At 34.2% G+C, this 25,553-nt stretch overlaps 1 protein-coding gene across 3 annotated transcripts in view; it reads left to right on the top strand.

The window, feature by feature from the left end:
- The window catches only part of LOC126816677 (ataxin-1), a 123,945-nt gene that overhangs the window by 76,594 nt on the left and 21,798 nt on the right, over positions 1-25,553 (top strand). For all 3 annotated transcript variants that reach the window (XM_050543403.1, XM_050543402.1, XM_050543404.2), the window contains one exon: positions 22,585-24,221. In XM_050543403.1, the coding sequence (XP_050399360.1) occupies positions 22,585-24,221 (1,637 nt within the window). The remainder of the gene's footprint in view (positions 1-22,584; positions 24,222-25,553) is intronic.

The raw sequence follows: 25,553 nt of genomic DNA, 5'->3' as shown, positions 1-25,553 counted from the left end.
AGACACAAATTCGAATCCAATCGATTAGAACCCAAATTTTTATTCTAACCTGTTTGGTTTGGATAAAATCAATGTGACCACAGTCTCAGGAAGAATTTAAAAATAGGTAAAAGACAAAAAGTGGCTTTATTCATATTCACGGTCTTTGAAAACAATAGAATAAGAATAACGTCATTAGTCTCGGCATGCGAGGAAATAATAGAACACCATGTATAATTCATTTTCTTGTGAAAATATTTTCTTTCACAAATTGGTGTATTAATGTGGAGTTATGAAAAATACAAGCAACTAGGATCTGCGTTAGGTTCATTGTTAATCAAAAGAATTTATTTTTACATTCACCTTTGTCGTACCGTATAGTGAGTGGTTTCTTCATGTAAAATTGAATGTAGTTTTGATTCACAATTTGATATTCTGTATTTTACAAATATTTATTCTTAGAAAATCTTGAAGTTATACATTTTAACAATTTGGGTAACCAAATGGGTGACACAAATCTACACAGTCATTTTCATCTCGATGGTTACATGTGCAATGCTAGGCTTGAAGATTTTGGCCAGACAACAGCGTTTCTGCTTACTGTTCTTCTTCAGTAGGGATCATTGTCCTACTGCTTGAATGTCACAGTCCCCTGCAAAGAACTGTAGGTTACAACAGATAATAGAGAAACAAGATATTTTACAGTTTGCTATCTGTGGCTGTCAGTATAGGGCACTTTAACATGGTCTAGTTGAGCTACCTTAAATTTCTCGACAATGGTTATCATGTTATAAGAGCTATGGAGATGCAATTAAAATGCACCACTTATTTGACTGGAATTGCTGGATGCAGCTGAAATGTGATTTTTGACATGATTGTACGCCGGACATTTACGGACTAAAAGAAAATCACCACAGATGCCATAGCAACTTTACTTTACAGTGAAACATAGTCAATAACTAACACACGTGTCGACCTCTAACAGCCAAATAACTTGCCCAATCACCAATGGACTGGTATTCATATCGTCGTGGATTAACGCAATGGCATATTCTAGGTGTTCACCAGGTGTCATGTCAATCATGGCATATCATCGAGTTTGCCACAGAACTTGAGTCATTGTATAGAGTCGGTACTACAGACGCTAGCTTTTTAAAACCACATTCTATACCTATGTCTGCACCTTATCATTGTTATTTTCGTCACTCTCATTCTGTCTAATTATATCTTTTGTGTTTGAAAAAATTGATATGTTGCACGTTGAAGTAATTGTGAAAGCGTCATTCTCATGGGTTATTTTTCATGATCTGATTCAGAATTAAATATCTCTCAAACAAGATTTACAATTATCCATGCCGTGTTTTCATTGCGTCTCTCATTCTCTGTATATTCTGCCATTTCAATTATCTAGATTAAAGCATTAACTGTCAAAATAAACTTTTCATTCAATTATCTATATTATGGCATTACCAGTATGCTTTTTATCTGATTTAATAGAGACCAGACAATCTATATTAAACTCTATATTATGCATCTTTGAAGTTCATGCATCCTGTCTGTATGACATCAATGTCTTAATGGCATCTATTCCAGGTTGACATGAAATAAAAACATGAATGACGCCATTCATTCACGATACTACAGTGTATTGATGCAATTCTAATTTTACTATGTGTACGTCACAAGCAGAATAACGTCAAAGCTGAAATGACGCTAGTCATATACGATAGTATTCTTTTTATTTTACAATCATTATATTCATTATACGTCATTGGCAGTCCGTTCATCAGATATTTATTGGAAAATGCTTGTTTAATTGAAAGATCAACATGACAAGAATTTCGATCATTAATATAGATTTGCCGTTTACGAAGTGAAGCTGGATGGTTATTGATACACGTACACTTGAGTTTATTTTTATTGTTCAATATTTTTTTTTTTTTTTATTAATCACCTAGTCCCACACAACTTGTTTCTATTGGGTTGTGGTAGTGTGATTATGTAAACTGATCTTAAAACTTGTTGTAAATTCTAATAAAAAATTTGTTGAATGGAATTGCTGTTACTGGATTGAGTTGCCATGGCTATCTGCCACTCTAGGTACTTGTTTTTAAAGAAGGTGGAAAATTTATAAAATATTAGAATATTTTAGATTCATTATCATTTTAATGCAATAAAGTTTGGAACAGGAAGTCCCATAAATTGATCATTCTGATTGCAGTCTTTCGAAAGGCTTAGACACCTTTTATTTCCAAGGTATTCATAATACTGTGTAAAAAATATTACAAAGCAAACAAATGCAAATGTCAAACTTTAAGAATATCAATTTACTAATGAATTTGTGTAGCAAATTTGTTATTGAATTTGTAAGCTACATACTTGTTTTATGTGAAAGCGGAAAATGTATCAAATATTGGAATATTTTAGATTAATTATTATGTTTAGAGCAACAAAGTTACAATCTGAAAGTCATTTAAACCACTATTGCATATGTAGCAATTTACAATTGAATTTGTTTTTGAATTTACATTGTAATTTGCTATATAATTTGTATTGCAATTTGCTACCTGGTATTGAAATTATTTAAGAATTTAAACCAATATTGCATACGTAGCAAATTACAATTGAATTTGTTTTGCAATTTGTTTTTTAAATTACATTGTCATTTGCTATTTATTTTGTATTGCAATTTGCTATTGAATTTGTAAACTATAGTTTTAAAGTAAGATTAATAGTAGAAACCAGATACTGGTCCCTAAGTGCTACTCACATGAAACTTGGCATGCTTGTTCCTTGGACAATTGTGCAGCTATTTTTGATATTATGTTGCGCTATTCCAAGATGGCTTTGATAACTTCATAGTCGGTTCCTGGTCCATAGTATGGTGGTACTTGTTTTCCTCATCTGGTTGTTCAAGATAGAGAGTGTGAATGAGGTTTGAAATCCCATGTAACAACTAGGTTATTTCAATAATTTGCTTGCATGTAGGGTTCTTTAGCAGTAGCAGAAAACCGGAGTACCTGGAGTAAACCCACGAGGTTGGACATGCAACACATATCTGAGGTTTAAAGAATAGAAAATGATCATTGATTAGCTAATTAATTAATTAATGGAGAAATCTGATGTGTTTCAGCAGATACATTGTTCTGTTTTAGATAGAAACAAATATGAATCCTGTTTATTTTCCCAACTTCATTAGCCTAGTCGGAGCAGAACAGTAGGACGTTTAACCCCATTTTATTTCATTTCATTTCATTCCTGTTTATTTTCTTTCCTGTCAAATTTAAAATGCAATTACTGGGCCCTGTTTCTCGAAATCTTAACTAAAGATAAAATCCAAATTTTAGTAGATACTTCAATTTTGATTGGCTAAGCACTAAAATCAATCTAATATTATCCAATCAAATTACTAAAATTTTAATTTTATCTTAGTTAAAATTTTGTGAAACAGGCCCTTGGTGCTACATCATATGATTATATAATACATAAACCTGAACTCAAAAAATGAAAAATTCTAAAACTCTTATCAAGAAATCTCTTCAATGTCACGTTTAGGATACATATCTATTAAACACACCCTAATTTTACATTTTTATACTCCCACATCAAGCTTATAAACGCTTTAGAGGTCAAAGTTCTCATACACATTGTTTATGAGTTATTGCCCTTAATCTCTTTAAAAAATCTTGTTGTCCCTCCAGAGGCTAAGCTTATCATCCGATTGGTTTGAAATTTATACGCAGTGCTTTTGTTCAGGAAACGAAAAAGTCTATCAAAATCAAGGCAGCCTATCGTTATGTTGTATTTTTTGTCTGTAATTAAAGATACATTATAGGAGATCAGATAAAGAGCTGGCAGTTCTCACCATAACAGTTCAAAACTAGATAATGTAAAGGGAATTTACTAAAAATTTCAGTCAAATTTATCCACTCTGATCCGAGAATTTACGGAATGAATTTTCGGCCTAAAGTCGGTATAATAAAAAAACTTAGTCTCGATTAACCATTTCATGATTTAATCATGAATGAAAGTTGAGCAGCAAATCGGATCCTAATCTAGTATATCGCAGGCTAGCGATGACATCGAGAGTTGATTATGGTCTGGATAAGTTAATTAATGCCTAATTAATAATTTAGAAAAGATTTGAAGCCTAAAGAAAGACCTGCAATAGGCAGATTTAGCTCTTGCATAATGTATGTTTTTTAATGTACAAACGTAATTATAGTACTCTGACTGTGATATTGAATCCCTTGACTGTCGCTTTAAGTTGAATTAAATGTGTGAGAACTGTGTACTATTTGGACCATGGGAGCGAGTATTATATTTGTATTAAAATCAAGGCAGCCTATCATTATGTTATATTTTCTTCATCTGTAATTAATGTACGCACGTAATTATAGTACTCTGACTTTAATATTGAATCCACTGACTGGTCGCTTTAAGTTGAATTATATGTGTGAGAACTGTGTACTATTTGGACCATGGGAGCGAGTATTATATTTGTAAGTTGGGTGAACCCATTCAATGATGATTTCAAGGAATTTGAGAAGGTTGGTTGTGAAGTGATATAAGTCTACGCCCCTTATTCAACTTATAAAATTGAAGTCCTAACATGGCCAACCTATTATTGTAGACTAGAAACACCCCAGCAGTTATTTGATACTACGTCATTACAAATAAAATATCTCAAAGCCTTCTACATTTTTATTATCCTCAAATATTTAAACAAAATTTTTTTTTGCCCTTACCAAATTGTTGATCTGAACATGCTTCTCCATGACTGAAATATTTGGAGTATTTTAAATGTAAAATCATTATAGTAGTACATGTATATTCTGCTCGATGACTGAATATATTTAAGGATTAATACACCCACATTGAATATGGTCATATATTATTGTCCCCCCTGTCTGTCTGTCCATCCACCCATCTGTAGTCTCTGTCTGTCTGTCTGTCTGTCCATCCACCTGCCTATAGACTCAATTGCTTGTGGACACTCTAGAAGTAATGAAATGAAGTAATTTTAAGAGATAAAATTGTATGAGCACATTTTTTATAGGCCAGTTTGGCTGATCAGTCAGCTACAACTACTTGTTGGCACTCTAGAGACATCTTATTTTAGATGAAGATTCCTTTTGAATATCCGATAATTACTGTCAGAGTTATTGTTCTTATCCAGTGATTGCTTTTAATATTGATTTCCAATAATAACTTTTAGAGTTATTGCCCTTGATCAGTTTAAAAATCTTGTGAACCCTCAGAGTGTTACCATCTGATTAACAGTGCACAATTTTTAGTGATAGGAAGAACCAGAAGCATAGCAGTCTGTCAGGTTTTAATTATTTTTGATAATAATTTAAATTTATGGGTTATTGCTCTTGATCCATTTTTAGTGTCTTGTAATAAATGCCCCTATTACCTACAAAATAGTAAAGATGTGAAAACCTTTATGAATTGCTGTGGGTGTATTTTTCATTGCCTGGCGATCTATCTTGCCCCTCTTTAATAAGTATGAAGGACTGAGAATGTATGAATAAGTGTCATTGTTTATTAGAACGTACATAACATTGTATGGATGACTTTCTCTATTATCTACCCCAAATTGCTTACTACTACACAAACTATTTATTAGTGGTTGCAGTGTGACACACGTCAAGCGTAAAACAGATATATTATAAGTAAGGTATACATGGTAAAACCATGGTTATATATTCATTATTTAACCAATCCTTTTACCAGAGTTTCTTGAACTGCAATTAGAAATGGATGGGATAATGAAGGTCAGTTTAATACTTTGTATAACTTAATGATGGATGTGTAGGGCACAAGGAATAGAACAACTGATAACACTTTTTATTAGTAATCATGTGTAATGTTGGTGATATTTATTTAATAAGAAAATTGTAAGCACATGTGATATCAGATGTTTGAGAAAGATTCAACCTAGCTGACATGTTTCTAATTTGATATGTAATGTACGGTGTTGTTTTATACCAATTTAAATGGAATCTTAGAGTCCGGAATCACATCTAATAATCGGTTTTTCTGACAGGTTTCAAATATTGACATGTTGTGTACTAGATCGATCACCTGATACCACTTCTTGTCTACTCTGGTGGTTCCAAACACAAGCAATATATGCTGCCATTTGTATGTTAAACCCAGTGACATGTGTTGTACATTAGGCAGGGCATGAATATGGTTACTAGAACACCTTATTCCACTTCCCGTCTCCTTGAGTGTTTCACATCCCCAGTGTTCAATAATTGTTGTGCATTAGGCAGGGTATACTAGAACACACAATACCATTCAATTGTGAGAAGTTCATATAGTAAACTATTTTGGGGGTGGGGTGGGGTGGAGTAATGTATAGTTTGAGTAAGAGATGTAGTTTAGTATATATATGTTATAGTACAACAGCTTGCCATGTTTGTGACATACATTTTTAATGTATATGTCTATGTAACAAGTGTAGGAATGTAGCCAGGCATTCTGCCTCAACCTTTATTTATGCTCTAATTCATTTTAATTTTATGGTCTATCGTCAATAACGCTACTCCATAGAAGAGTACAATCACTTTATGAATTATTGATTATTTGAATTGGTTTTCTGCAATAGATAGCACAAAATCAAATAAACATTTTTATTTTTTTGGGTCCAACAAATTAAAATTTTTGTGTTTGAGGCGACTGATTCATTTCAATACAAGATGTCGATATGTGTCTCATTTAGAAAAAATGTCACAAGTTTATGAATTATTGATGATTTGAATTTTATATTTGATAAATGTAAACCAATGCATATTTTATAAACTATTGGAAATATGTTGTCCCTGGTTCAGTTTATTTTGTTTCAAATTTCGACTTTGTGCTACTATTGTAAGCGCTATAATTTCACCCCAATCATACAGGTAGGAGCACCTAAAGATTTCTCTACTCAAGGTATTTCAGAGCATATTCATATATTCATATGTTCATTTATCCCACTTTACACTGCTAGACCAAGCCTACTCAAGGTGTTTCAGAGCATATTCATATGTTGATTTATCCCACTATACACTGCTAGACCAATCCTACCGTACACTGCTAGTGCTAGACTAAGCCTACACTGCTGAACCAGGCGACCAAGCCCACACTGCTAGACTAAGCCTACACTGTTAGACCAACTCGACAATGCTAGCCTACACTGCTAGACCAAGCCTACATTCTCTGTCTATCTGCAGTTATTTTGTTTGATTTAAAGCGATTGATCGCCGAATCGTCCAATGCATCGTAAGTTCGATTATAAGTGTAAAGTGTTTTGGTATCAGACTTGGACATTCAAGGAGCAGGATCACCTACTATAACCTCAAGGGTTTTATTCCAGGTTCCTCCAGTCTCCTTCCACTAATGATGACCTCTGCAGCAAGAAAATCGATAAAATGAAGTTATTTCAAATATTAGTCCCAAAATGACCCTGTTTCTAACTTACTCTCTCCTTGGTCAAAGAACCGCTTCCAGTGGCCAGTGGCTGGTTTTGAGAGACCCAACAATAAACAAAGATTCAACATACGGCAATTTTGATGTTTGCTTTTCATACAAACATATTGTGAGGTTGTCGTATATAATCAATGTCACCTCTGTCAGTCCTAGTGGCAATTGGCATCTAAAATAGAAAAGCTTTTAATTTTTGTTAAAATAAATTAATCACTCCCTTTGACATACATGTGCCATAGTCTACTGGTAGTCACGATTGTCATCTATATACACTATTGAAATATTTATAGCTCTAATTAATCCCAATTTCATTGTGCTACTGTATTTGATTAATTGTTGAAAAGTTTGTTAATCAGTCATAATTTGACAGATAAAAAATACTTTTCAATCCAGCAAGGTATGTGTTGATGTACTAACAAAAACAAGAATCCAAGATTTATAACAGAAGATGCAGTATTTGATTAGTTGTTGAAAAAGTTGTTATCCAATCAAATTTGACACAGAAAATGTTGTTCAGTCTAGAAAACAGGCCTGGGAATAGATGTACTAATAGCTGACAGTTTGAACTTTATGTCAGACATTTATGATAAATATCAATAAACTGATAAAAAAACAAAAAAAAACAAATCTGTGCCAGAAAAAAAAATAACAGACACCAGAGGGATTGTGAACGCAGAGATCATCTACTCATACTTTGAGAATAGTTCTCTTTCCTAAATTAGTATACTGTTGTGTAATGCTGTTCTACTCCATTTCACATCTGTCACACACACAAAGACTAAATAAACTTTTTCAGTTTTATTAAATGGAAGCATAATAAATACTTAACAAAACTATCTAAGTATACTTCGTGTTTTCGACTAAAATCGTCGATTTAGGACTTGGAATGTCGGTCAACTAGCTTAGTGTCTGTTTTCAAGCGGAGCTAACTTCATACAGACAGCCTAAGTTTGTGCTTGACAAAGCCTGATTTTATACCTCATATAGTGTATGACAGGTGCCTTGTTGCCAGGGCGATCCACAGTGGCTCAGTGAGTAAGACATTGGCTCGCTAACCTCGAGGTCCTGGGTTCGATCCTAGTGTTAGTCGAGAAAATGCCCTCTAGCCAGTGACGCAGGACAGAGAGCCTTGCATGGGACAACATATATAGTTGCTTGGTTGGGACAAAAAAAAACGAGATGCACATAAAAGAACGCTTGACAGTTGGGATTCGAAACAAGATTAGGCTGCAGTGCCTCTGGCCGGGAAAATTTTTCCATATAGCACATTGAATGGCATATTCCTGTCTTCGTTAGCCCAGTCTGTGCAGATGTTAGTAGGATGTTAAACCCCATTTCATTTCATCCCGTGACAGGCTTTCATAATGTATGTTTTTTTTATGTACATTTAAAGATACATTATGGGCAATTCAATAACAAGTTGGCAGCTCTCACTATAATAGTTATAAACTAGATAATGTAAAGGCAATTTGCTGAAAATTTCATTCAAATTGATCCACTATGTACCGAGAACTAAGCGATTGAAATTTCTGCCTAGCCTCGATCATCATTACTTATAAAGTCAGTACAATAAACAGCATAGTCTCGATTATCCATTTAATCGTTAAATCGTGAAGGAAAGTTATGCAGTAAATCGGCTCATAATCCACTAAAGATGGCAGGTTAGCGATACCATCTAGAGTTGATTATGGTCTGGATACGTTAATTAATGTCTAATTAATAATTTAGATAACATTTTAGGCCTAAAGAAAGACCTGCAATAGACAGATTTAGCTCTGGCATAATGTATGTTTAAAGTTACAACAACATTGTTTTGATCAAAGTTAAATGATAACTATGATTTTATGATTCAGATTTGTAGTTCCAAATCTTAGATGTGTTTTCACAAAGCGACAAAATGTGCAGATGATTAGAATATTCTGTATAAGAAGTTATTTGTCCTAGACTAGATGTTTTTTAAGTTATACCATATTGATTTAGGTGTAAGTTCAGTTTGAATGAACAAAAATTAAAAACTAAGTACAATTTTTTTTCAATGATACAAGCAGATGGTACGGTAAACCAAGTTATATGTGAATGATTTATTTGTATATTTTATATTATACAATTCTGATATCATTGCAGGGCATATTTTGAATAATTGTACCCATTCTTTGAACAATGTCGGACAAGTTGAATAAAATATTCATATTCATATATGCAGGATATTAGATTATTCAAAGAGAGATCGACCAGTTATTCAATAGATTTGACTGTAAATGTAATAAGCACAATTCACGGTTTAGATGGTTAGTGGATGTTATGTCACAGGTGTTTCATATATTATATTAAAATGTTCTTTTAACTTATCCTATTTAAAATAGTTATTAAATCTACTGATTATCATTTGAAATTTTCATGCTGAATTCAACTCAAATTGATTATTTAACAATTTATTAATAAAGCAAAACCATAATTTCAACAACAGCAGTAGATATTTTCCTGACCTGGATTCAGGATGCTGAATGATGAAAATTTTCGTCTTTGTAAATACTCAACAGAATTTAACCATATTCTTGTTAGGGATTCCACTTACAATATTGTAGCAAGTGCTCACTCTGTGTTTCATTTTCTTTCCACCAATTTTTCATTTTAATTTATTAACCATATATTTTTTCCGCAAAAAAATAATAAAAAAATATCTATTAGGTTTTTCAGTAATATTTATTAAATTTTTACTTTCAATATAAATACATGAAATATACATACATGTACAATGTTACTATTTACAAAATTCATCTCTGCTTTGCAGAGGCCCATTTTTTGAAAGTTTTTTTTAGTACACTACTACAACCAGGTGGAATTACCAAGGATTTGAAAATTTCCAATCGTCCCTAAAAGATCTACCTTTTCCAAATGCACTTAAAATTTTACGCTTTTCGATATTTTTCTCTGCTGCAGACTTTTGAGGTAATCTATTGTGGAAGTGGAAATCACTTCAACATCAAGAATATAACATCAGATTGACAAGAATATCACCTGTAGTCTTGGAGCATGATAATATGATTTGATGATAACTGAATTTTGAAAACACCAAGAATATTTATACGCAATTATAAACTGTAACTACAAACCTGGCTTCATTTATTAATGGTACGGGCAATTGAAGTAAGAAAAAGATCAAACAGAAGGCACATACCAATAATCCCAAACAAATCGAAAGAGTATTGTTCATATATATGATTTTATTTTTTAAATGACATCTAGAAGCCCACTTAACTATCCATAACAAAACACAACAGAAGGTATATGGATATAACTACTTCTCTATTATTTAATAGCATGAAAACGTGACCTGTATGTGTTACGAAACGCTGTTATTAAATAATAGAAAAGTAGTTATATCCATACCTTGATATACCTTGTGTTGTGTTTTGTTATGAATAAATATGGTGTCCGCCATTTGGATTATATATTGGAACCATCAAAAAAGCCAATGATTTGTATTTGAAGACAAATAATTTAGTCTTTCGTCTCTTAATTAGTTTGTTACTACTCTTTCTGAAAATACTTAACAACACTAATCCGAGACAAAAGGTAGCCCTATATTGATACTTGATTGATAACTGACTCAGCCAAGCGCAATAGACTGTAACGTACTGGAAATCAAAGCTTTGTTGCAAAAAAGCAATTACCGCCACAGTTAAAAAAGAATTGCCAAACAGGAAAAAGTTATCACCAAAAATTTCGCCAGATTGAATAGCCAAGATTATTTTTTTTATCACAATTGACTGAAATCGCGATTGACGGCGTAAGCATTAATTGTAGCTTCCAGGAATCAAAATCTTGAAAATAAAGATCGGTGATCTTAAAGTGTATGGTTAACTTTGGATATTAATCCACCTGGTGAATGGCAACACAAATAATAAGTATGGTTCCGACCTGAAGTTTTGATTGTGAATGTGTGTGTTTCATTCAAAGAGGAATTAGAACTTTGTTGATTTTGGGTATTCGGTGAAAATCATTTTAAATTTGACATAATTTGACTGAATATGTCATATATTCATCATCAAATTAGATTGTATGCCAAATATGGGAGAAATATATCTATCCATCATTGAGGTGTTTTACGAAAGTTTACAAAAAAATATTGTAATCTGTATATTGGCTCAGGGCTTAGATTTATAATAATTATGCGGGTTTGAGATCAATTTGAATATAATATTTCAAACCAATTACATTTATTGTCTTGATGAGAGTGATAGATTTATGTTGTATTATTACCATTATATTTCTTCACTAGAAACAGTCTGAATCTCAGTATTATCAAATTTAACTAGGATTTGTCACAAATTTTATTTATACTTCAAATATGAAATTATAAGTGTGTCGGATATCAAGCTCTATGTTTAACCTATACCACATACATCGTGGAAATGAAATAAAATGGGGTATAATGTCCTACTGTTCTGCTCCTAAACTGGGCTAATGAAGATGGGCATACACCATAAAGTGTGCTATGAGGGAAATTTTGCCCACTTAGCCACTGTGTCTCCCCCCATACATTGTAGTGTTTTGAAACCAATATTTTGATAAAATACAAAAGTAAACTCATAAGACCCCTGAATGTTTTGTGGCCTCTTATAAGAATTCCAAAACTTAGAAACATAGAGATGAAGTGATTTTAATAAAATGTTTCTATTGTAAGTGTGTTAATGATATAGGAGTAAACGTCACTCAGGTTCGCTCCTGGTGTTGGTCGAGATAGATCTCAGGATTTTACATGAAGGAGGGCTTGACACAGACAGTATCTAGTTGTTTGGATGGTACAAAAAAAACCAAGGTTCTGTGTACACATTGTGCATGTAAAAAAGAACCCTTGACAATTGGAATTTGAGATAAGAGCGGGCTGTAGTGCCACTGTCCGGGCAAAAATTCCTTTAGTGCAAAAAGTAGAAGGTTAAACCCCATTTCAGAAGTATTATTGTAATATATAGTGCCACTGTCCGGGCCAAATTTCCTTCAGTACAGAAAGTAGGAGGTTAAACCCCATTTCAGCAGTATTTATTGTAATATATAGTGCCACTGTCCAGGCCAAATTTCCTTCAGTACAAAAAGTAGGAGGTTAAACCCCATTTCAGCAGTATTATTGTAATATATAGTGCCACTGTCCGGGCCAAATTTCCTTCAGTACAGAAAGTAGGAGGTTAAACCCCATTTCAGCAGTATTATTGTAATATATAGTGCCACTGTCCGGGCCAAATTTCCTTCAGTACAGAAAGTAGGAGGTTAAACCCCATTTCAGCAGTATTATTGTAATATATAGTGCCACTGTCCGGTCAAAATTTCCTTCAGTACAGAAAGTAGGAGGTTAAACCCCATTTCAGCAGTATTTATTGTAATATATAGTGCCACTGTCCGGGCCAAATTTCCTTCAGTACAGAAAGTAGGAGGTTAAACCCCATTTCAGCAGTATTATTGTAATATATAGTGCCACTGTCCGGGCCAAATTTCCTTCAGTACAGAAAGTAGGAGGTTAAACCCCATTTCAGCAGTATTATTGTAATATATAGTGCCACTGTCCGGGCCAAATTTCCTTCAGTACAGAAAGTAGGTGGTTAAACCCCATTTCAGCAGTATTTATTGTAATATATATAGTTGTGAGATATTGATTAATACTACTATAATAACAACAGCTGAATAATATTTATATTTGAGTTTACTAGATGTGACTCACCCTAAAACTATTATTCATTATAGATAGCTAACCCCAACGTACATAAAACATTTACCAGTTATTGTTTTGTAGAGGGTCAAAGTTCACGATCACACAACCATTCATGTAGTCTGAGCCAAGCCTGTTGGGAATCTGAATTGGATGTGTGCTCCTTAACTATACATCTTGCGATCTTAATAAAAACTGGATTAATGGCCTCTGATTAGTCTGATAAACCCAATGCTCTTTTGAATATTGCCTAGATATAAATATTTACCTCTAGGGGAATATGCAGGCCCTGAAAAAGATGTTGCAATTTTGGTTAATCCTGCAGTAGGCTAATATGATTATTCCCAAGTTAAGGGTATAAGATTAGCTTAGCGCTCATGAGGACACACTAGATCACAAACAAAAAAAACTCAACTTAAGTCTGATTTATTGTGAATTCACAGAAGACAAAATGGACCAATATATCTAGATAGAACAGACATTTATATATTTATTCTAAACATTATTTTATTTACATCTTGTCATCAAACATGGGTCACAGGGGAAATAAATAAATTTGTTCAGATATGGAAATATATTGCAAAAACACCAGCACAGAAGCAAATTACCACATGCCTATGTTTAATATCCATCATGGATTTAATTTGATTTCCTAGTTTAAATTTGTATATATTATAATAGCCTGACCAATCTGGAAGTGATTGATTCTTGACAGTTTAGTCTTGCAATCAAATAGTACAATTATCGACATTCCCACTCTATCAAAACAGTGAAATGTTTTGCAATTATATGATATCTTGATGATTTGATAGCAGGGCTATATATCGATATATTGCAATATGAAATCAGATATATTCCTCAAATATGTGCAAAATTGATTCAATTGAAACTTGATTGAAAACAGAGATTTTTCTCTTGATAAATTGCAATTTTGGAATAAAGTATGATTCGTATCAAAATACACTTATTTGTTTGATAGTTTGAACTTTATTCTGCCAGTCGAATCTTTTGGGTAGATGTAGAAAATATTTCATGTAAATAAAGTACATATGGTCAGCAGTCGAAGGTTCATTCCGCAGCAAATCTGTCTGTTATTAAACACATATTTTAAATGTACAACTAGGCATTTTTAAATATTTTCTTTTCTTAACGATACGTGAGACAGGGTGAATTTTGTTTTTATAGGTCAATTGTCAAAGTAAAAAACACAGAATATTTGAAGAATGTTTATATGCGTAAAATTTTGAATGTGTGAACAATTTTGATTTAATTCTTTTGTATATTAAATCAAACCATGAAGGCATCAATTAGTTTCTTGCAGAATGGGATCTCACTCACAATAACAGTTGTACTATATTGTATTAATGGGGTTGAGGTTGAAGCATCTCAGATTTCATTCTGCACACAGAGAACTATCTACTTCAAGAATACATCTCTGCTCTGAATGGCCGCCATATCTAAATATCAATATACTATTTTGTAATGCAGTTCTACTCCGTTTCACATCTGTCATACACACGATGATTAAATAAACATTTTCAATTGTTAAATGGAAGTGGAATAAATACTTCTTAAACTTCTGAAATGCGGAGGAAGACGACAACAACTCTCGTACAATATGTCCTATGTAGCTGGAGGCTAGTAACTGGAGGACATCTAAACTTCTGAAATGTTATCTAAACTATTAATTAGACATTGATTAACTTATCCAGACCATAATCTACTTTAGATGCCATCGTTAGTCTGCGATATTTAGTAGATTTGAATACATTTTGTGATGGATAATTTAATGTAAAAATGGTTAATCTGGACTTGGTTTATTACCGCACAAAAGTTAGTAACGATGTTCGAGGCTAGCCTAAATTTGAATAGCTAATATCTCAATTCAGAATTAAGCAATTTGACTTAAATTTTCAGCATATTCTATTGTCATTATCTATTTATTAATTATTATAGCGAGAACTGTCCGCTCTTTATCAAATCTTACCAAATGCCCGTTTAAGGTTTTTGACTCAAATCGTCGATTTAGGGCTCAAAATGTCTGTCAAAGCAGAGCTAACTGAAGACAGACAGCATAAGTTTAATATGCTCAGATCTGTCAGCAGTTCAATCTCTGTCATAAATGTTTGGTATTTTTTTCACATTGTCTGGTTTCTGTCCTGTTGAATCACCAGTGAACTATTACATGTTAGTTACAAAGTGTGCATTGGATTACAAGGTTTTGAATCCTGCTTTTCAAACCTGGTGGATTTCCTCCCACTGCTAAAAGACACCTACGCAAAAGCAAATTATTGAAATAAATTTGTGTCGTATGACCAGATTTGAAGATTTCGAAATATTTAACTTACACCGTTATTGATTTCATGCTCTACTGCAGTACAATGAAAATGATATGTTATTTCATCTTATCAATTGGATTTTGAAGAAGATTTTATATACTGTAGACATATTATATCTTTATATAGGTCAATATGTCACTCAAACACCATCTATCAGCTTCTAGTCAAAAACTGTGAAATGTTAATCCTTTCCTTAAACTTACAGGAGATAAATAACCTTTATATCAAAATACTCTAGATTACCATAACATACCACAATAAACAATAGTTAAAGTAGATTCACAATTGAAGACTTCATACCAACTATAAACTGTTCCTTGTCAGGCCCTCCTCTGTCCTGCACCACATACAAGAGCAAACAAACCTAGAAAATCAGTAGGAACTTTGTCAGCCAACACCAGGAGCGAAAACTCCAGGTTATCTAGTCAGCGTCTTATTCACTGAGCCACAGCGGCTTCCCTTTCCTATTCACAACACATATTTTGGTAAAAGTCCAGCCAGATAGGACAGTATAGACAGTGTTAATTGTAAACTGTCCTCAACCAGGGCATGAATGATTACTAGAAAGTAGAAACAACTATTAATACTATTTTGCACCCTTTTTTCGTCAAATTTATCAATGAGAGTCTGATTTTGATTATTGGAGAGAGAAATGGGGTTTAACATCCACTCGACACAAACTAGGTCATTTTGGGACTAACATATGGTTTAATTTTATTTCAATAATTCGCTTGCGCGTAAGGGTCTTTAGCAGTGGGAGGAAACCGGAGGACCCGGAGAAAACCCACGAGTTGGTCCAGAAAAGAAGGGCGTTACCCCAGATTTCACATCATTTCACTTCACTGAACAATCACTTCACCAGTTTCAATAGGGTGTGGATAAAATGTTGGACGAAATCAGTGGAGTTTCAACATTCAAACTGAATAACAAGTTTATATCGTTATTCAATGATTGTTGACTAACATTTATCTAAGGTATTTAGCATGTATAATGTTTCAATTATTTGGTATTCATTTATTAATAGCAACAAGGATGTAATTATCACGATTTTCAACAATTGAAATCTAATATCTTGGCTGTTTCGGTTTAATTTCTACCAATTGATATATGAATAATAACTGTTGTTTATTAATAAGTACAGGTTAGTTAGATCATATTTCTCAATTTTAAAGCCTCTGATCTTCGTTGGCATTTTCTGGACAATATCTCATTTTCACCGCTTAATTTGTTAAAGTAGCTAAGTCTCTAACTCAAAATCATCAAAAATCTTCGACATTGAAAACACGAATTATTTGTCAATTTAAATCAACATTGGTCTTGTGATCTTACCTGGAAAAGACGGGCTTCTGATATCCAATATTTAAGACAAAATAAACATTTTACCATTCGTGTACCATAATGCGTTTCAGCGCCATTTGGAACAAGGGACTCAAAGAACAGGGCTAGACATATTCCACAAGTCATGTCAAATGGTGACGCTATATTCTTATCTGGAGAGCATGGGCAGTAAATACCATCGGTGTAGACTGGAAAAACCAGACGCTAAAGATTGTCATTCACATGAGACTTCTGGCGTATTTCGCCGAACATAACTGATTAGAAATTACAGTAAAAACAGAAATGATTGAATGTAAATCAGTTTATATACATTCATATTACATTATTATATGCGTTGCGACCCATTTTTGTCAATTTCTAGATCCCAAATATTAGCGATTTAGCTCCTTTAACTATAAATAGTTATTATAAATAGACAGTAAGCATGCATGCATAGGGGACGTGTAAATAGACTGCATCGGGTATTGGGTGATGAGTTTGGTAGATCACCGCCGGCATGGAGGTCGGATATATAAATTATTAATTATAGACATTTATTAACATGACAAGACCATAATCAACTCTTGATGCCATTTTATCTGTCCGAATTTCATTAGATTTGAATCTGATCTGCTGTTCAATGCCATTGATGATTAACGGCAAAAATGGATAATCAAGACTTTCTTTATTATCGTTACAGTGGTAACAATGACAATCAAGGCTACAATGTTTTTAAATGAGGTTGTTTTGTCTCTTGAGTGAAGTAATTTGACTGAAATTTTCAGCATATCACCTTTACATCATCTATTTTTTAACTATTATAGTGAGAACTGCCAACTCTTTATCTAATCTCCCATAATGTATCTTTAATGAAACAAAAGGACAATTGTTTATTAGAATTGTGGTATGTTTGTACCAGTATTATTTATATATATATACTTAACAATCTTTAAGTAATATTTGTTCATGAATGACATGAAATGACCAGGAAACATGTTAATGTACCGGTATATTATTAGAAAGGAATTAAATGATAGATCCTGTTTGAATGACGAGATGTAGGACACTAGCGCCACCTAGTAGCATTTAATCACAGGAAACAGCTATTGTAAGATCTTCCTGTTAATTTAATCTGCCTGAACATGCAGTTCGTGATTGTTGGTACTTTGTTGATCAGATACATGAAAACAAAGACTGTTTATTCAGGTTTAATAATAATATTGCGGTAATGATAAACGCTGTCAACATCATTTCGGTAATTCTTTAAAGATATTTTATATTGTCATAGATTGCTGACAGTAGTTAAGTACAATGTATGTGGGCAAAAGTCATGTTTCAGGTACCGGTAATTGTCTAGAGGGGACCCGAGGGTAGGTTTGTGAGTCTTCACTCATATGAGGGATAAGTGGGTCTCAGAGCCTACTCAATGATGATTTGTGGCACATATCTGAGCCCAAATATAACATTCAATTATATCAGAAACATATACATGTACATCACCCCAACCACCAAAAAGTGAAGATTTACACCTTTCATAAAACAGAATAAAATGTGAACTTTTTATACTTATACTGTCATTTAGAGGGCGCCCCGTGCCCCCCAACCTGTATTAACCACTGGGTATTTTCTGAATTTGGGCCTTCATAAAAGTATTGTCTATAGACAGAGAGTTTTGTTTTAATATTTCTGGTGTAAGAATTATCAATGTGATCAGTCAATGAGGGGTGGTTTATTGTGACATGTAGTGTCAGCCTTTATCCCTATTGGCATTGTTTGATGCTGTAATGTCAGGCAATTCCAACTGTTGTGTGTTCAAAATATTTTATTACAGGCTTAGTTTTTTGGGGTTTTTTCTGGTCCTTAGAAACGTCATATTCTCAGATAAGAATGAGTTTTGGGGATAGAATGTGTTACATAATTAACCATGAGGGATCATAACTTTAATCTTTTATAAATAGTTATAGAGCTGCCAGAATCCAATGTTCTGTAAGAATGTATATTCATCTGGCTAAGTTTAAATTAGACCAGATCGATCAACAAACATAAATTGCTAGAATTTGTCGCCCCGGTCTGTCTCTACATGCCTCTATTAGTCTGTCTATTGCTCACAATACCTTGCGAACATTTGACTACAGTTGTCATTAGATCTATTAAGGGCCGAGAAAGTTCACCCAGATTTTCCGGCGTGGTTCTCCCTTGTCAGTGATGCAGGACGGAGGGGCTGACAAGGAAAGCTGTCTAGTCGTTCGGATGGGACGAAAAACCGAGGTCCCGTGTACACATTGGCGTGCACGTAAAAGATCCCTTGGCAGTTGGAATTCGATATAAGAGTAGGCCGTAGTGCCGCTGTCCGGGCAAAATTTCCCTCATAGCACACTGTATGGCGTATGCCCGTCTTCATTAGCCCAGGTTAGGAGCAGAACAGTAGGACGTTAAACCCCATTTCATTTCATTTTCATTTCATTTCAGATCTATTAAGAATTTATATATTGTTTAAGGTTCGAGAAATTCAGTGAGTTCTGATAATAACTCTGGAAGTTATTGCCCTTGCTTCCTTTTGTATTGTCTTGTGAACATCAGATTTGTTTGAAATTAATATGAATGAAGAATTTTAATTAAACAATTTCTGATAATAATAATAGAGTTATTACCCGTGATTATGGCATGCGATCTTGTCAAATTACTAATGATTTAATATGTATAAAGATATTGTAGATGACTTGGACAACTTGGTGGCTGTGTGTGTTTTGCTTCCTGGCAACCTATCTTTTAATATTGTCAACATAAATAAGAGTCAAGTATAAATGTGTAAATATTTGACTGGAAGCCGTTGTTTTATACTGTAAAATAATGTTTAATAGTCTTACTATAAAAATGTGTATAACACAGTCAAAAATTACAATTTTAATTCAAAACCCACCTCATTCTGTCCAAAATAGGCAGCTGGCTTCTATTAAAGTTGAGCTGAAACTAAAATAGAAGGGTTGGACATTCCGTAGGACGGAATTATTTTAGGTGTAACAATGAAGTTTGTCTTGATATATTGAAATTCGGAAGTTAACATTTCTTATGTTGAAGTGAAAATATATTTTGAATGTGTCAAAAAGTTTCAGACGTCTGATATCAGTATACCGTTTCTTTTTGTAACAGTTTCATTTTAATATCATTTGCAAATCAAAATTATCTAGGAGTAACAGATAATGGAAAACGTCTTTTGCAAAACTTTTATGAGAAATATTCTGTTTTAAAAATTCGAAAGTACACAAAAATGTCTAGTCAGTGAGAAATTTTATGCGATTTTCTTGACAGACCCCTGTCATCAGTTATCAATGTGGAAGTGTATCATGGGATGAGGACATTAAATGTTCGCCCTGAAATAAGAAATATTTATCGGTCATCATTTAAAACTAAAATACAGGAAATTTTCTTGAAGTCTCGTATTTTCCGTTATAATAGAACAAAGCTCAGAATCAGAGGCCTTCTCTTTCAGTGTCTGTATGTTAAAAGATGATGTTTTGAAAAATCAAACAATTATTAAGATAATAATAGAGTTTTTGTAACCCCATATTAAATTAAGTTTGTTGACATGAAACTGTAGTTGGAATAATTTTTTGCAGAGTTTCCCCCCTTTTCATATCTGCAGGGCCCTGTTTCTTGAAATCTTAACTAAAGATAAAATCCAAATTTTAGTAGATACTTCAATTTTGATTGGCTAAGCACTAAAATCAATTTAATATTACTTAGATTTGGATTTTATCTTGGTTAAAATTTCGTGAAACAGGCCCCAGCAATATAATTGATACCCAGTAAGACAAAACTATCGATATTTTCAATTCAACATTTCTTGTGAAGTTATGTAGTTAGTTATGTCCCATTTTAAATTAGCAGAAGGATGTTGCGCTATATTCTTTTTTGTTCAAAGATTCAAGAAATAAGAAATTATTGTCCAGTCATAACCAAGGTCACCAGTTTCTGGCGCTGTTGGTTGATCTGACTATGTGGATTATGGGTTAGGGTTAGGGTAGTAGTCAGATCAGCCAACAATGCCGAGTTTCTTTAGAAATAGTTCAGTCTTCATGTTAGAAGGTTAATGTCGCTTTAAATAGAAAGTCTGTATGCCATGTTTTTATGTTCATTATTGCGTTAGACAATATCTATCATAAGAAACTGCCACTAGGTTATATTGGTTGTTAGGTGGGTAGAACAGGATTATTAATCAATGTATTTGCTGTGGTCAGCCATTATTACTGTTATTGTTTAAGATGCGTGGGTGTCACAGACGATGAAAGAGACAGTTAATAATTTCAGTTGGTGTATCACATGTTGTTATTACTGTATGGTTATTAGCTTATATCATGGAGGAAGTGATGATTTATTATCCACAGATTGAAGAAAACAACTGGTTAAAGTTAATGCGATTTCAGTCCCAATGGTTGTCAGATTGAAAACAAGGAAATTAAATAGATACAATTGTACATAGACTATATTAATAGTTATTAACTGACATATACAGAGGAAGTGATGATTTGTTTATTTCTAGACAAATCCTCAGATTGAAGAAAACAACTGGTGATAGTTACGCGATTTCACAATTTCGTCTCCCAGAGAGAAGATTACTATTCGTTTATCTCTTGAGAAAACTCGCCAGCCATATGTCAACCATTTTGAATGTCACAACAGGTATCCTTCTGTCGGTCACTTCACAAAGATCCAAGATGGCGACTCAATCTTGTATTTCTTCAAAATTTTCATGTATCACCGAATCACATTGTGCACTAAAATTAGTTTCTGGTAGATCATCAAATTGGCAGTTTTCAATTGAACTTTTCATGTCAAGATGTGGAAAATGTTCCAAGCATCATTAATATGTAACTCATGTGACGAACCAATGCCTAGAATTGTCGAAAAATCAGCAGCATTTCATTCAAATAAATCCAGCCAATCAGGAGGAGAAGCTTAGGAACCAAATTAAGACTGATTAATGGCCGGCTAGTTTTCCAGAGATAAACAAACGGTAAATTTCTCTCTGGGAGCAGAGAATAGCGATTTCAGTCTCAGTGGTAGAATGATACTGAGTTAACTGAGGAAATAAAATACATACATTTGTATATACACTAGATTATAATATTAATTACATGTTTGCATATTTTGGACAAAATCCAATTTTTCATGACATAATCCAGGCTAATATTGACACAGATTGATTATTTAACATTTTAACAAAATCAATGTCAGATAATCTCACTGCTTGGATTCAATAGAAAGAGGCCCATCAAAAGTTTTTGTTTATCAGTGGCTCTGGCATTTTTTTTTTTGGGGGGGGGGGGGTTGACCATATCCCACCGGTAGAGGATACTAAATGTTTACCAAATTCCAAATTCATTGAATCTTGAAAATACTGAACAGAATTGAACCATTTTTGGACTGATATTCTTTTTCGACATTCAGCTTTCCTTTACATTATTACAAGGGATTAAATTACCTCTAAAATATTAATCCGATACTTTGAGTATATACAAAGAGATTGCATAATATACTAGACAATACTTGACAAAAACAGTCTGTGTGTATTCAGTAATTTTCTTTTTTTTTGAAAGTAGCAACAGAAGTACATGTAACTTGACAAGATTTGGTTCAGTAACGCTGCAATGATATATTTGTTATGTATTATGTACAGCAGAGTTTTTATGGTCTTTATAAATTTTATTTGCGTAAGAAATGCCGAAATTATTGTCGAATTTTAAACAAAGTTCTTACTTCTATTTTCAGATTCCAATGGCCAGAATAATGATACATCCCTAAACAACCATTCTCATCCAGTGAACAAGCCGAGCAACCATCTACAGCAGCTAAATAACAACAACATATGGAGGAAAGCAGATGCAAACAAGAACCATAACTCTAACAACATTATAACAGTTGTTGCTGGTCAACAACATATAGGGACAAATAGCATTGTTCAGAAGCAAGTGTATTACAGCAACAGTGTTAGTTCTGCGGACAGAGTCAAAGACAACCCAGTTCTTAACGGAAAGCCCCAACTTGGCAAGGAAGATCAGGTGCCGTCTCCAAAGAATGAACTGAACTCAAATAAACGCATGAACAGCAATGGCTATGGGCGGGTTAGAATGACTGGCAGCTCCTCATCTACCAATGAAAATTTGTCATGGTTAGCTGATGTGGCAGCTAGTCAGTCTTCTCAGAGCCAATTGCAGTCATCAGAAAGTTTGTTGTCAAGTCGTCAGGAGACACAAGAAGGTTTAGGACATTCATCTTTACACACATCTGGATCCTCGCAAGGAACAATTTTTCGTCAATCGGTAACAATGGCTGAAGGAGGTCAGCGTTTAATGGCAGGAAGTCAGTATATGGGAGGAAATCCGTCAATGGCTCCATATTCTCCTCTTTATAGCGTCCACGGACAACCTCAACATGTCTCTAATGTTCCTCAACAATATAGTGCTTTATATCAATATCCTTCTTCTTATTCTCACACCAGTTCAACCCTCATGCCAGCCGGACATTATCCACATATAGAATCGTACTCCGCTGTTCTCGCCAGTATGGGCAGCCATGTTCAGCACGGCAACCCTGCTTCACAGACGCAGCTACCTCGAACACCGTTTATGTCTGGGAGCCCCATGCCCCAATATTCCCCAATAGGGGCTCATCGCAGCTTGTCGGCCGCCTCATCGCCTGGCCCTCTTCATCCGTCAAGTAATTACAACATACCTGGAGGAGAATCCCTGTTACATGAAACCCGGTCCCCTAAAGTTGAAGGTCGAGAAGGAGAATGGGGTCATAGGTCGAGTTCAAGTGGTAACTTGCGCGAGGAACGGAATTCCGTTTATACTTCAGGTTCCTCCATGAGTAAATCTACACCTGGACTGTTACCTGGAGAAAAAGATCTGTTTTACAAAGTTCCGAGTGGTAAAGAGGGCAGCTTAAAACATAGAATATTAACGCGACCTCTAGACGCTCCCGGTGAGGCTGAAGAATACAAATATTCCCATTCTTCAAGGCACGATGAACCGAGTGTTAAAAGAACTAAGATGTCTTCTGCTAGTGGGTCTTCACATGCAGTGCATGTATCGACAGCAGAAGAGTCACACATAACTGGGCAAGGTCCGGGTCCTCCCCAAGATATTCTACAAGAACTGGGGGAACTACAGGGTCTTCCCCCTCCGCATCTACATTATCCTCCTCATTTTATGAGGGGATCAGTTATACAACTGGCTAATAATAAACTAAAACGTGTTGAAGATCTAGAAACTTCTGATTTTGTCCAAAGTGCTGAAATTAGTTCTGATCTCAAAATAGACTCAAGTACGGTGATACGTATAGATGAACATGTGAACAGGGGAACTGCCATTTTAGGATTTTCTGTAGGAGAACACAAGGTGAAGGTTAGTATACAGATAAAGTTATCATTGTGGTATTTTGTAGAAAATGGATTTGAATTGTGAATGATGATTGTGTGTGTGTTGTGGTGGCCTATTATAGTAAATTCAGTATAAATGCAGTTTCAAGAACAGGGGTTATTCTAGGTTCAAGTATAGGGGTTATTCTAGGTCTATTTTGGTATCGAAAATAAGTGCCCAGTCAGTCAAAAAACATGTCTACCTTCACACCCTACTCCCAGATGAAAGTCAGACACCTTCCGTTAAATACCATAACCAATCACAACAGAGGTCTCAAATCAGTGAAATAATTTAAACCTTGACATTTATTTCCCAGGTACCAGTAATTTTAAAAATAACATGATTCAATTTTACTTCAATAATACACTTAAGCGACCAGGAGAAAATCCATGAGGTTCGAAAGGCGACCCTACTGCTTGTCACATCCAAGCTGGGAATTGAAACCACACCACTTGACTCAATGACAGACCTTGTAACCTAAAGCTCAGGCACCCTTCAACCTTGGTGATGACCAGTTGTGGTTTAGGGATCGGATCATTAAGTAGTGTAATCTAAAGATAATATTCTTATTTGTTCACTGATGAATCTAAAAAAGATGCCTGAAGTGGATTCCCAGATTGTTACAGGATTAACAACAATTATACCCTGATTTAGTTGTTTACCCCTTGACTTAACTATAAGGCTCTATCCATATTAAGAAACAACAATCTGTGTTTGTCAGTTATCTTTCTTTCATAAGTTGTGACTTTATAAGAAATTGCCTAGAACCATGATAATAAACTTGCATAATTTACCCTTTAGTCCTTCCTGTCTATTCTTTTATTTTGAGTAACTAGCAAAATGTCACTCTTGCCAACTGCCTATCAAGTACCTTGTACCTTCTATAACTATTTCTGTGGTCGTAATCTATATAAATAAAATCAAAAATGTGTGAATGTTCGATCCATGCCCAGATATGTGGTATCAAATTAACCCTATGAATGTTTAGGCCATCGAATTTGGGCCCCAGGTGCATTGGTCCGGGGGCCCCCAAGGAAATACTGCTTTGTCGTCGTGCTCCACCCCCACATATGTGGTATCAAACTAACAAGCATAACCCTCTAAAGGCCATCAGAATTTGGGGCATGGGCTGGGTTTCCTGCTAGTTATTGTATAATGTCTACTTCATAAACATCCCTCAAAGTGTTAATATTCTAAATCATGCATTCTGATAGATATCATCATTGATTCAAAATTGTTTGGATTACCGTTAGAATAATTTGGGAACTTCTCTTTCAAGATGCAGCATCTACAGGTACTAAGCTATATTGATATCAA

This window comes from Patella vulgata, chromosome 3 (assembly GCF_932274485.2).
Source record: "Patella vulgata chromosome 3, xgPatVulg1.2, whole genome shotgun sequence".
NCBI classification, from domain to species: domain Eukaryota; kingdom Metazoa; phylum Mollusca; class Gastropoda; family Patellidae; genus Patella; species Patella vulgata.
The sequence above is the reverse complement of the archived record's forward strand: the minus strand, read 5'-3'. Positions and strand labels throughout refer to the sequence as shown.